This window comes from Lepisma saccharinum, chromosome 16 (assembly GCF_977018435.1).
Source record: "Lepisma saccharinum chromosome 16, izLepSacc3.1, whole genome shotgun sequence".
Taxonomy (NCBI): Eukaryota; Metazoa; Arthropoda; class Insecta; order Zygentoma; family Lepismatidae; genus Lepisma; species Lepisma saccharinum.
In genome coordinates, this window is record NC_139244.1 from 56,381,587 (window position 1) to 56,396,298 (window position 14,712).

At 40.9% G+C, this 14,712-nt stretch overlaps 1 protein-coding gene across 3 annotated transcripts in view; it reads right to left on the minus strand.

Moving 5' to 3' along the window:
- Window positions 1-12,775: 12,775 nt before the first annotated feature.
- LOC146000093 (putative tubulin polyglutamylase TTLL2) overlaps window positions 12,776-14,712 on the minus strand; it is a 216,575-nt gene continuing 214,638 nt past the window's right edge. For all 3 annotated transcript variants that reach the window (XM_083137428.1, XM_083137427.1, XM_083137426.1), the window contains exon 7: window positions 12,776-13,728. In XM_083137428.1, the coding sequence (XP_082993554.1) occupies window positions 12,830-13,728 (899 nt within the window). In that variant the 3' untranslated portion in view covers window positions 12,776-12,829. The remainder of the gene's footprint in view (window positions 13,729-14,712) is intronic.

Below are 14,712 nucleotides of genomic sequence, written 5' to 3' on the forward strand. Positions count from 1 at the left end.
TCCAAAATTTCTGTGCTGTTCCAACATCGTGAGGACAATTTGGGAAGTAATTGAAAGCGATATGGAAGCAAATTCTGCTCTCGAAACAATGAGACTCGATGTGATGACCACGCGCAACCGAATGAAAGAACTCTTCGCAGGTCTTGTCCCTCAATATTAATTTTACTGACTAATTGTAAGTTTTTCTCGGCCTCCTCGATGACGCAGTGGTAGAGTCGCCGCCTTGTAATCAAGGGGTCCGGGGTTCGATACCCGGTGGAGGCACATAGTGGTTCAGATCCCCGATTATCCTTACTATGCATACAGTGGACTTAAAACACGAACTCGATAATTGGAAGGTTTTTAGAAGGACTAAACATGGCTTTTTATGCATCGTACAACTTTGCTTCTTTTCACCCTACTTTTACAGTTTTTCTTCCTAAGAATTCCACTGAGTATAACACGGTACGAAACCAGAGGTCCAAGGTTCGGACATTGAACAGGTATGGTTGTATCATGTCTGTCCCATCGCCATTCCTTCGTCTCATCATTCATCCTCATTGTCGCATTTAACCCAAGAGGTAGAAAAGCGGCGTAATATAGAAATATATGAATGATTGATTTGGTTTATTTTACTTCGCTTTTCTGACACTTTTTGGCTAATCGTGAAGATGAAGATGACAATGAGTGACGTGAAATTGATGAGAGGACCATCATAAAGAACACACACGCCCAGTCTGGGATTCGAACCCAGGACTCCTGGCATCGTAATGCACCTTGTTAACCACTGCACAACAAATAGAAACAGAAAATGCTTGATAAGTTATTTGCTTCTCCACAACTCATGGTTATATTATAAGTATTATTCGCTGTATGACTAGGCATTAATTATATTTGTATGTCTAGCCAACCTTGCCACCTAAGCAGCAGCAGCTCCCGCATTTGCAGGTGGAGGCTAAATGAAGAAAAATCACAGAAAGTCAGAAAGATATCCATATTTTGTAACATATTACTTATAGAGCATGCAGACGGCTGTAAAAACAATTGCTACATACCTAGTTTCCTTCCTTAATTGAAACATGGTTTATTCTTCATTATACATGAGATCAACCACCCTGGGAATCGAACCCAGGATCTTGTGTGGTAGTCAGACTCTCTTTTAGAATGCCAATATATTGAATATTTGGTCGATCAGTCGATCCTGATCCATTGTTTCCAGAGGAAGACAATCTGGCAGCTTCTCATTCGACATTCGATGTAGGAAAACGAGATCACAAACACTTCGCGATTCTATCTTCTCGCGTTTACAGAAGTTTACCATCGCTCGGACCACAAATCCTACTTCAAACTATCTGACGGATATCAATTGTCCACCAAATCAACAGATGAACCGAACGCTTCGATGTTTCTCTGAATTTTCAGAAAGTGGCCTTTCCCCTACTTTGCAGGGCAGGTCATTAGCAAGAGGGTTGAGTGCATATGAGAAGAACCGCTATTTCACTCATTCCGTCGCCGAAAAAGGGACAAGCAATAGAATTCTGTTCTTGGAATTTGAAACGCATGGGGATATCTTTTCTGAACCATAAAATAATTAACCCAGAAAGTTCTAGCCACCCGTAGCTAAATCTTCCTGTTTATGTCGTCCTTTCGGCGCCCATGGAGCCAGTGCAGGGCCAGATGAAGGGAAAGTGCGGGTTTTGGGGGATCCTGGATCTGGTGTTCAGCAGGGAGGAAAAGTGCATTTTCAATAGGTTTCAGACTTTCCTGACCGGGGCGGACCACAAAACCATTAACTGCATCCCCTCCCAATACATCTGTTTGTGTTCAACAAGCAAGAAACAGGGAAATAAGAAAGAAATGCCTTGCTTGGGTTCGTGCTACTGAAAATTGAAGAAGTGTTTCAAACTGAAAGCAAGATTTACTGAAGAATTATTTTGCAATATTTGTCATGAAAGTAAAATTTTCAGCAAATACAGAACAGTTTCCCGGGGCCACGTGGTGGACGTTTGCCTGCTCCCCGCGTGCCCCCCTAACGACGTCCCTGATGCTAACAATTTTTTCCGAGTGTGCCTTCTATTTTTTTAGCGTCGTGAGAGAAAAGTACAGTTTTTTTAGTTTTGCAAACGATCGTTTTCTTTTAAATTCTACAAAATAAAAATAAAAAACGGGTGGGCCGATCGTGATGACGGTTTCAAACACAATACTTAATTTTCAGATGTTTAAAATTAGTCAAAGAAACAGTTCTTATCAATTTTGCGAAACAATTTTTTCTTAGTATTGGGCAGCGACGACGCCAGAGGAGTGCAGGGGGCACCCCCCAGTCATACACTTCGCCCTCCCCCCCCCAACTGACGTTAATGAAATATCGGATAATACGAGAGTCAATTTCTAAGAGTATGGCGATTTTCACCTTTTCTAAGTGGTGTATTCTGCATGATATAACTTTTCCTGCTTATAATGCCAACTTGACTAACAAAAACTAATTTTGTATTAGTATATATACATAATATGTGTGTCTGACTTTCATTCAGGATTCCAGCGCAGACCTGGGCATATGGAATTTCTCATTCATTTATGTCCTGTAATCGTCACAATTAACCTAAGTTTTAACCAGTTTTAAGAACTGGAAGAAAACCTTAAATTTATATGGTCTTCAAACATCGTAAAATTGTGCGGACCACAAACCACCGTCGGTAACACGGGCAAATTTTTGAAATAGTGGATCGTGATTAGTGAAAGACATTCAAATGTGGTTAAAAAAACTGACACTACATATTAGTTGTTGTGGATGCATCGCGATATCTTACTATTCAGGGGCTTGCTTTTCGAGATGATGAGTCTGAGGCAATCCTGAACAGAAGGGAGGGATATTATTCGGAAATGTATTGAACTTGAACTTTAAAATGTAAATTATACTCACAGTTCGATTCAAAACAAATTAATCTGCGTAATGTCAACACTTATTTTCTGCTTCCCAGGAGGGTACAGCATTTCTCGTAGATCTACATGGAACTTCCTGTGAGGGACCCCAACGGAAGGGTGAACGAACCTTTGAAAATTACAAATCTTGACAAATAAGTTGTTTCTTTTGACCGATCTTTTAGCCACTCCAGATGATTGGTATCGGTGAACAAAATTCAACCCATACCACTGGTATCTGTATCGGATCAGCCCTAATTAAAACTTAAATACATAACATGGTCATGTTTTCTTTCGAGGAAGGTAGAAAGTAAGGGAACCAGGATAGAAAGACGAGGGATAGGGTGGAAAGTGGGAAAGGCGCCAAACATCTGCCTCACCTGGGTGAAAGTTTTATCTTCAGCTCTTTCTGCTCGTAAATTCTGAACAAACAAGTATCTAGCGCTGGGTCTCGGGCAAGTACCCAAGTTGACCGCCCCCAAGGCTGGATCTACAGTAGATTCTTGCAGATACCAGAATCGAGTTATTTACGCTTCATATTTAAAAAAAAAATAGTAACCTGTGTAAAGCGTCAAGCAGTGGGTGTTCGATTGGCAATATAAAGTGACATGCAAGCTACTTAATCATTATCGTAGTAACTGTAAAGTGTAACCGTAAACGTTATCAACAGCAATAAGTTTCTTTCATTTTGGACTCTCACGTAACCGAATAGATGAAGAGACATCGATAGATTTACTGAACTAAGCTGAAAAAAATTTAAGTTCGAGGCTAGAACTCACGAGCAATCTACAGAGAATAATAAGTGGCAACGTAAATTTTGCATTTAATTAAGAATGTCTGCCTCATTGTAAACGTGCATACTAAAGCCACACAAAGTCACCGTACTTACCCGAAAATGCTGAATGGATTGTTTGATACATAACGTCCCTTAATTCTCTGTCAAATAGAACCATAAATTACCGGAGAGTCGACTTAAGATTTCTAATCTTTAGTGTAGCACAAAACTATTTTCACTATTATGACGTGATTAAATCTGCAAAAGAAGTATTAACGTAAAACTTAGTAACTTCCTTGTCCGTTTCCCCCTACATGAACCGCATCTGACAAGAAATGCCTGTGTACAGTCAGAGAAAGTAGTTTATGGGCAAGCCTATTGTCTATGCAACCCAAATATCAAAGTTATCGCTTAGGTTTGCCTGGTGAACCTGGCTTCTCGGGAACGATTGAGTATTGACAGCAGCGTGAGTCATACCCGCAGGACCAGCCATAAGAAAAGTTTCAGGAATTGGTTTCTTAACAACTACTACTCGCAAGGAAATGTTCTCTTTACTGATATTAGAGTCATGGTCAAGAAAGTTCACTAAAATGGTGGATTTCATCAAATCATCATCGTGCAACACACATGCTGTCAACCTTGAAAAAGATTGGAGTTAAAGACAACTAGTTGACAAATCATAAAACGAATTGATATTCATTAGTCCTAACTTAGAATTTTGTGTAAGACATGGACCATCATGCCCTATCATCCATTTCATAACTTCATTAATCATCCTCTCGCCTTTGTTGACGTAAGTGCTAGAAAAGCAATATAAAATAAGTAAAATTAAGAAATTAATAAATGACATTTTCAGCGATTTCACGCAGCGACTCGCTCGACCCTGTGGCCGAGTGGTTAGCACATCGCGCTGCGACGCAAAGGGTCCCGGGTTCGAATCCCGGTCGGGCTTGGTTGTTTGTGAATGTCCATTCATCAATTTCATCATTTCATCATTCATCCCCATCTTCGCAAATTAGCCAATAGGCACAAAACGCGAAGTAAAATAAACTAAATCAATCAATCAATCAATCACGCAGCGACTCAGTTGCATGTAGAAAGAGTTTCTTTAATTGAGATCCGAGAGCCCCCCTCGTTCTGCTTCACTGTCATTTTCCCTCCACTTTGCCTGCCGCGATTAACGTGATGTTGATTAATGCAACGTTAATTAAAATAACCAACCAACGAAACATTTCACAAAGTGCACCAAAGCGGCTCATATTATGAATAGGTAAACTATCTGATATTATGCTAATTTTGAATTTAGTAATGAAATGGGAATTTTGGGGGTCCAGTTAAGTGGCTGCACATCCATTATGTAATCGCGATATCATCAAATTGTACGAAGCGTGTCTACACCTACGTAAAGTGCCAGTCACCGTGATGGATTATGTAGCGCAAAGCCAGGGCTTTAAGATCAAATTTGTTTTGTTATTATTTTTAATAGTAATTACCTCAGTTTTCTTCCTCTGAAGATAAATTATTCATGACGACGATTTATGATTACATTAAACACATGAATGAACATACACAATTAACCCATTTTGGTCGGGATTCGAACTCGGAACCTTGTTCGGTAAGAAATACAAATATCCATAAGGCATGAGTGTTTCATTGGAGGTGTTCCTCTACTTCCGTCATTTTATCACTAATATATTTCTTTAATATACAATAATAAATCACAACTACCTAAAAATAAATATCATATTGCATTTTCACATGCATGTGTTTTTTTACGGTTAGAGTGTGAACTGGCACCTGTTTATTTACGTGATTGTTCTTTATGTTTCGTGTGTAGTTAAAGATAGGAATGATGCTTATGGAACGATTAGGGCTATAAGAATTTCGTCCGTGACGGAATGGTTAGCACAGTGCGGTACGATGTCTGATGTCCTAAGTTCGAATCCCGTCGTGCGTATGGGTGTTCTTTGCCAGTGCCCCTTCATCAATTTCATCATATCACTCATCCTCGTCGTCGCGATTAGCAAAAGGTGAAAGAAAGACGACGCTAAATAAGAAAATAAAAAGAGTTTATAAGAATTAGTCTTATTTCCGGACGTGTCCTAGATTTTATAGTTGTGTCTGGCCTCCGGAAGGAATTTGAAAGAAATCACAAATGTCTTATACGTATTTTGGGCATCACGTAACTTCAAATTAAATGGAGAAACAGAAAATCTGAGGGGAGTCTGAGATAATGTGGTTCCTTGGAGAAGTATGTTTAAATCAAACAGTATGCATGGTTGATACTGGATGTTCGGAAAAACAATTACAATCCGAGCTCAGAAATTACTTCCCGATTTTCTAGATCCGGAAAAGTCCGGATATATGTATAAAAATGGTTACTTTGTGAAATTTTATCGATACTATAAGTGTCGGTAATTTGTTTGAAGTAACAAGTTTCATTCCAGAAATTACATAAACAGTCCTTATTTGAGAAATAAGGCACACAATTCTGTTCTTTCCCAGTGTATAGTAGTCTTTTACATTTCAATAAAAAAGAACTTCCAGAGTTTTTTTAAAAAATGGTGAACTTTTTCCTTCCCGAATTCATGGATTGTTTTTCCTTCCTGGCCCCGTCTCGAGGAAAAACGTCCTGTCTTGCATACACAAGTTCATATCACATACGGCATTGCTATTAATTAGCAGTTGAGGAATTTTGAACTCAACCGTTCACTTCAACATTAATTTTTGAGCTGAAGATGTGTCATATTCTCGTTATATGCTAAGATGTCCTAGTTACTTATTATATTTACTGAAAATGCTTTCGTGTCCAATATTTTGAGATAATTGTCCTACTTTCCGCTGGAGAATGATCTGATAGCCCTATTTGTGATGAAAACTGTTTTTACTCAATTTCTAATATAATTTATTCCAACATTTCCTTCAACATCTATTACCTTGTTATTACCTCCAATGCTTACACAATTTTACCTTCGTGCTCGACCTTTGGGTTCAGAAATGTTTACAACACCCCCATCTCCCGCATGTAAATAGCAGGCAACAACACTCTGGAAGACCATAATGTATACAACTTGTTTACTACATATTTTACGAAAATATTAGAATGTTAGCTTGATATAACTGTGGATTGTAACGAACGAAATAAAATACCTGTTTTATACGCACACTGGAATGAGCGCAGGCCTGCTGTGAGCCACTCTGGCAGTGAAGGTTAGTGATCGAAGCAATTGGTGCTTGCTTGCTACAAGCAGACGCCTTATCTCTGCTCAAGGAAACACGGAAATCTTCGTTACTTTTTTTATTCGCCAGACTAATGGTGAACATTTATAGGAACGTAAGGAGCAGTATCGTGTATTCTTTTGGAATTCGATTTCGTGACGTTTAAAAAATATCATACCAATATGTAAATCTCTTTTGTGACCTACACTGAGGTGAACGTGAAACTACTTATTGTTCGCAACAACGATATGTATTATACAAAGAGGCACTTTTGCGTGTCAATCAAAATTTCATCAAAAGATTCCGGGAATGTGTGAATGCAGTTGGCCACCACTGGACAACTCTTATAACGTAGGTTAGTACTCGTAATGCAATATGAATATAATTGAAGGGGCCAGTGGGAGATAGTCCTAACCCACACGTAGACAATTTTGAGATACAGCCGATTGAAGGTTTAGCGTTCACTATCGTAATTTATGGACGCGGGATTAGATGAATATACACCTTAATATGTTATTAAATATGTATGAAATCAGTAAACCTGAATAACCATGCCTTCGTGGCAGTTTTTAAGTATAGGGTCTACCAATTTGAACGTCAGAACTTTGAAAGAGTGTTGTGGGAACACTGACCGGAATGACGAGATGGAACTGCGACATCTGTGTGCAGTAGTCTGTGGCAAGTTATCATGGAGAGATACACAATGCAACAACGCATAGAAATTATTCGAATTTATTATCAAAATTCGTGTTCAGTTCGACAGACATTTCGTGCATTGAGAGGAATTTATGGTCAACATAATCGACCGACAGAACAAACAAAACTGTAGGATTTGGGTAGATGAAAATCCGCAAGTGATTCTGGACGTACCCCTTCATCCTAAGAAAGTGACTGTGCGGTTGGGCCAATGGCGTGATCGGGCCTTATTTTTTTGAGGACCAACATGGAAATCACGTGACTGTCAATGGGGAGCAATACAGGAATATGGTGGTGCAGTTTTTGTGGCCTAAACTGGCAAATCTTGACATCAACAATGTGTTTTTCCAACAGAACGGTGTTGCTGTTGAAAATTTCTCACTCTTGGTGTCTGGTTCTGCAAGCCGTGGATAGTTAAAAAAAAAAAGCATATTTGCAGATTGAAATTTCAACTCCATGAACTTGTACGTAATGCGAAAAAAAACTAGGGCTGAGCCGATGCCGATGTATCGGTATCGGCCTATACCAGTGGTATTGGTATCGGAAAGTATCGGTTGGAATTCATCTACCGATACCAGCCGATACTAATCCGGCCTTTTGGTCTTTCACGGGGCCCGCAAAAATGCCGCGCTACACTGTCACGGAGTCTAATTATCCTGGATAATTATGCAAAATTCGAACTTTCTTTATATTTTGCACCAAATTTGCACGAAAAACTATATTTTGTGATTACATAACATTTATTTTAATATTGTGATGTAATTATTGAATACTCTGAAGCAAATTTCTTGATAAATTGATGCATATAATTGGAGAAGAAAATGTACGCATCAATATTGATCAATATTTTGAACAAATTTTAATTATTGCAATTTTCAAGTATCGGTATCGGTGGGAATCGGTAAGAGTATCGGCATTGGTTCAAAGTGGTATCGGCTCAGTCCTAAAAAATACTGATTTTGTTTACTGCTCTTCATTTTCTTCCATTCGCGTCATTTTCAAACCAGCCATATGATCAGTATTCTGGGCATTTAGATCACAAATCCGAAACTGATTGAAATATATTTTCTTCCTCTCCGAGCAATTTGTCGTAACCTTTCCTATCGGTAAGCGCAGGAAAGTCCTAAGGTGGCAGCCAGCACCGTCTTCATTGTTTTATCTGATACGTAATGCCGTCTGGTATTACCCCAGATAGCACGTAAGTTAACTGCAAGTTAAATCGAATGTCGATTTCACTTGCAGTTAACTTACATGCTATCTGGGACGTAGCCATTTTGTTTTCGCTCAGTTCTACTGTGGTCAAATCAGCTGCATTTTCCTTGAAGGGCTGGGATTTTGTGACAATATTCATCTGGTCGGCTCAATTTAGGGTGCAAGAGTGAAAAAACGCAGCATGAACAGCTACCATGAGAGATAGTCACAAGCCACAAGAAATAAATATTTCAATACTACCGCCCGCTTAACGCCACTTCTCACTTCATGAATCACGTTTAACATAGATATTTAATTGCTTTTTACGATATACACCTCCTATTAAGTTTATGCGATCCGGGGATTGTAACAATCAATGTTTTATGCAGCACATTAACTGTCGACACAGATAGTCACAAGCCACAGTGAACATAACCACAATTGTTTATTCATTATTACAATTACCGAAAGTTCGTCTGGCCCTGAACTGCTAGTTGACGGGTGCCAGGAATCTTCACTATCACTATAAAAAATATCTGACTCATAAATTCCGTCACTATTGTCACCAAAATCAATTTTTTTAAACGGTCAACGTTGCGAGGGCGTCCATCTCTGTGTAGCTTATGACTATATCACAAAACAAATTACCCCCTGGTGGGAGGTCAAAGTATCTCAGTCATGTGTTAGGCAGTAGCGACTTGCTTTTTCGGGAGTGTAGGAAGAAGGTATGGTAAACCGAGGAAGGTTTGAAAAATGGGTTCAATTACATTCACACGTCTTGCTTGTAGTACCCATTGCATTTAGAATGCTAACTGCAGGTTCATGCTCAAGGTGTGGCAAGGGGCCCTTGCTCCTCGCTTTGAACTACGAAATATTTAAATGTGAATCTATAAAAATCGACGAAAATGACATTGACGATATTTCAGGTTTTGCAAAAATTTATATTTTCTTCCCCCTTCCTGTCGTGTGGATTGACGATAATAAAAAGTGTTGCTTACACTTCAAAATTATGCTAAATGCTTCTAAATTGTGCTAGGATTAATTATTATTTTTTTCGGATGATTGTAATTCTGCATCTGCTTTTCTAGAATTTCGAACTTGCGTTACTTATTTTTAACAGTTATGTAATAGTGTAAATTCCCCTCCCCCAAATTGTTTAAAATGGTGCAACAAACGACATGGGTTCAACATCGAACATAAAAAGGTTTGAGAAAATTGTTTACCCCCAACTTTCTACCGATTTCCTACCATAGAATCTCCTGACGAACTAAATCGGGCAGGATGAAGGAAAGATAGAGGATGGATTGTGACATGGTTGCATAAAAGCTTTCCGCTGGATCGGTATACTCCCTTTCGTTTGAAACATGTGCGCTGGTGAAGTAGAAATAAGATTTGGACATAATTTTATTTTTATTTCCTGAAAACATATTCCTTTGAATTCGATTTCCCTCTCCCAGGGATTGTCGTTTGCAGATTATGCTAGAAACGGTGCTAAGTGCCAACAAAGATCAAATTGTGCTTGGTTTAGTAACATTTTGTTGTGGTTGGCATCGCTGATTGAGGAAAGACTTGCTGATTCCTCGTTCCTCGCCGATCTTCGTAACCTTTCCCCACTCCCTTGCACTGCCCCTTCCCCCCCCCATCTGTTTGTAGGATGACCGCCGAGTTCCTCAGCGAGCGGCAGAAAAGCACATGTCTTTGGACTGCTACTGGAGCGACCGAGAGCAGTCAACTCTTGACAGTAGCTAACCTAGGCAATTGTATGTACATTGCGGTCATAATTTTATAACACGCATTAAACTTCTGAAAAGTAGAGGACTGGAAATAAGTAAAAATGAACTGTAGGAATTTCCTCACTTCCTACATGGAGGAATCGTCTCTGGTGTTAGGCGGCCGGCTTTAGACGAAAGCATTTCCTTTAACATTTTTGCTAGCATAAATGCTATGTAAATGCTTCCAAAAATCTTATAGCAGATAGTACTTTACACGCAAATATTGCATGTAACTTTTCGGCTAGCTTTTGCGATTACAATGTATAACATATACAGCATGAAAGGCACGTCGTGTTACACCATCTATGCTGAGTGCACGGTGTTTACATTTGAAACAACTAAAATATCCTTCCGCAGTAAACTTTGTAAAGTATGTATTTAAGCAGTGTCATTGTTTTGTACCTAATAACGTTTTACACGAAACGTTATTCCTCTCGGTTGAATAGTTATCGGCTTTTAAAAATGTGAAGTGATACATTGTTTACATCTCACACGACCGCCATTACAACTACACTCGTGACCTACGAAAAATGCTACGGAAATAGGACGGGTTCTATCCTTGAGAAATGCCATGAAATATGCCATGGAATCAGAAATGCCATAAGATTTTTCGCTTTACACGGTAGCATCTTGGTCATGGCGTAAACGTTAAGAAAAATGCTTTCGTCTAAAGCGGGCTTCATACTGGCATCCAATTGGAAATATTGCAATGTCTCGCACTGCCTGGACAGAGAGCAGCTCATTGTACATTATGGTATGCTTAACTAAAAAGAAACTCAAACTTGAGGCTTAAGACTATCTCTCATTGACCAAGACATGTGCGTAATAATAAGTGGGATGTCACGGGTCGAAAATCTGCGCCATGCCGAGCCGTCTGCAGTCACACGTTATCCCGGCTCAGAGCCAAGATGAATGCACTGTACGCGTACAAGGTAAAATAACTTTAACATATTTTAATGAAATGTACAAAAATAAAAGTGTTGTCTGTATTGAATAATACAGGAAAATGTTTTTACTGTGTTTAGGAAATAGACATCTATTTTTAAAAACATATGCGAGGGTTATACGAGGGTTGGAAAGAAAGCAGTGGCAACACTTTCGCATCGCGTATGATCAAGAGAGGGCGTTGCGGTTCCCAGTATGTCTAAAGGAATAGCTATTTAACGCACTAATTATCGCTGGTGCAGTACGTGTAGAAGGACGAGTACGTAGCTGTGAAGTGGTGTTGTGAAATTGGACCGCTCTAAAGCGATGTTTTCCAAGAGTGAGTAGCGTGCATTAATTAAGTTTATGGTGGCACAAACACGACACCATTTGGCGCGTTATAATGTGGACGGTCGCGCGTTTCTTTACAGAATCATCTACGGCTCGATCGTACGTGCCGGCACTGAAACGCCAGTCCCAATAACTGCGCCACACATCGTCTCCCCAAGAAACTGCGCCCAGAACCAGGGAATGTGAAGGTGATGCTGATAGTGACGTATGATATGGAGGGTGTCATACTACATCATGGGGCTCTTCCGGCCCAGACTGTGAATGCCGAGTACTACCACAGGCTCTTGAAACACCGTCTTCGTACTGCTCTGCGGAGAAAACGACGACATTCGCACACACGTCCGCCCAATCTCCAATGACTTTCATTGATTGATTGATTTGGCGTTTTAAGTCCACTTTATGCACAGTAAGGCTAATCGAGACTGGACCTACAGTTCAAAGTGGGATCCGAACCACTATGTGTCTCCACGGGTATCGAACCCGGTACCCCTTGATTTCAAGGCAACGACGCAATAACCTTCATGACAATGCCCGCTGTCACAATGCTGCCTATGTAAAGGAATGACTCACTCGGCGGGGGGGGGGAGATACTGGAACATCCTCACATCCCCCCGACATGAGCCCCTGTGAATTCGATTTCTTTCCAAAGTCAAGGAACCTCTCAGAGGACAGTGTTTCTCCACCAGACAATAGGGCGCTCCTTCAAGGACATGAATAAAAATGGCACTGCTGCTTGTCTTCACCATCGTCCAGCATTGTGGCAGAGTGTCATAAATATGGCTTGGGATTACAGTGAGGGAATGTAAAAGTCTGCAGGTTCTGCAATACGTATATGGTTATTCATCTATGGATGTGTTGCCACTACTTTCATTCCAATCCCCGCAGGATTTGAATATGAAAACACATGACTATTAATTGACTTGAAAGTTTTTATTATTTGATTATGAGCTTTTCAAAGTGGCAAAAAATGTAAACTGGGAACTATATTATAAGCTAGATACAACTACTTTAGAGGATACCAAATTTGTGTCGTTAGCCTCAATGCCTTTTGCAGAACCTCGTTGTATTCATTGTCGGTTCCTCCTGGGTGGTTAAGGAAGACATCGCGTGCATACTTCATGTACCTGCAGACGGAAGAAACGACGGATTTAGTTGTATTCTCTTTATGAACGTCCTCGGAAGTCATGGGGTACAGGCGGACCCAGTCCCCTTCCTGAGCGGGCGGATCGGACCAGTTCCTACCGTTGCTCCAAACCGAAGAACTGGAGCGAGGCGCCTTCCCTGATTTCAGCGCGGCGTGCGCGGAATTTTGGCAATAGCGTGGACACTGCAAGATCCACACGTTGTCGTCGGAAGCGGTCGGCTTCTTTGTAGTCTCGCGGTGTCTTTTACCCTGAGCTTTGCGAGACTTGCTGGCTCTTCCGTTGTCGATGGGCCTGCCCTCTCCGTAACTGGGCCTGCCCTCTCCGTAGCTGGGCCTGGCCTCTCCGTAGCTGAGTTTGGCCTCTCCGTAGCTGGGCTTGGCCTCTCCGTCGCTACTACTCTCGCTACCCTCGCTCTCTCGCGTCCACAGGGCGAATAAAGAGAGCCCCGTGTTGCAGATGGGGAGGCCGAGTAGGTCAAAGAGCTCGTGGAGCAGCGGCTTCTTCACCACGAAGTCCACGTCGCAGTCGGTGGCCAATGCGGGGCTCAGGTTTACCTCCAAGAGCCAGGGCTTGAGGTTGTCGTCCAGGAGGATGTCGAAGCCGTAGAACTCGAAGCAGTTGGTGGCGTGGGGGATGCCTGGCATGTGGCTGAGGATCGTCAGCACGATGATGCTCGCTATCCTCTGCCATAGGAACCAATCGCTCACGCCCGTTTGGTGGAAGTAGTGACGCAGCTGCTTCAGCGTCCACTTACAACCTGGAAAGAAAACAACGAATTCTGTTCATTACGTACAGGACTTCTTCAGTATTTTAATTTAAACCTTAGTCCTCCCCAATAGGGACTAAAATCACTGGCGTACGCAATTTTTTTTTGGAGGGGGCTAGAATTGTAAGGTGTCTATTTCATAGCTGCGTTGTAGGTGATACATGATATACAATAAAATATTTCATAATCAGCATTTTTAACCTCCTTTTCAAAGACAAAACTGTTGTTGGTGTTTTAAGTCCACATTATACACAGTAAGGCTAATCGGGACTGGACCTACAGTTTAAAGTGGGTTCCGAATCGGTATGTGCCACCACCGGGTATCAAACCCGGGACCCCTTGATTACAAGGCTACGACGCTCCCACTGCGCCATCGGGGAGGCTCGATAAATATGCTGATTGGGGTAATTTTAAGGGGAGTTTGCACTTATCACTTTGTTTTTCCTGCGTTCTTTACTGCTATTATTTAAAAATGATGATTTTCTCAAAATTTCAGGAGGGGCTGTAGCGTCATCAGTCCCCCTTGGCATACACCAGTGACCGAAGCATTCACTCAACCCCCATGGATGCTGCAATCGTTTACAGGAACGGCTCAAGATAAAATTTTCAACCGGGCAAGGTGGGTTTTTGATGCCTCTCCTAATATCTACCCTGCCACCCTTCTAACTTTCCACACTCTTTACCCCACTTTCCACTACCGCTCAATAAAAATACGACCATGTCGTAAATTTGCGGATTTAATGAGGGGAAAATAAGAGCCTTATTTTTTAAACACCTTAAGCATTACTGTTAAACAACACATTTATTGTAGGAATGTACTACATAATGATATCAAAGTAATATTAAGGTCTTGGCTTAATTTGTTACATGATTTTGCAAATATACATATAACATTATTCAGCAGTAATTTCAATTAATTTTTGTCTTCACAAACCCACCTCTTTTAGCCAGCCCTCGTGGCGCGTGGCGGAGTGG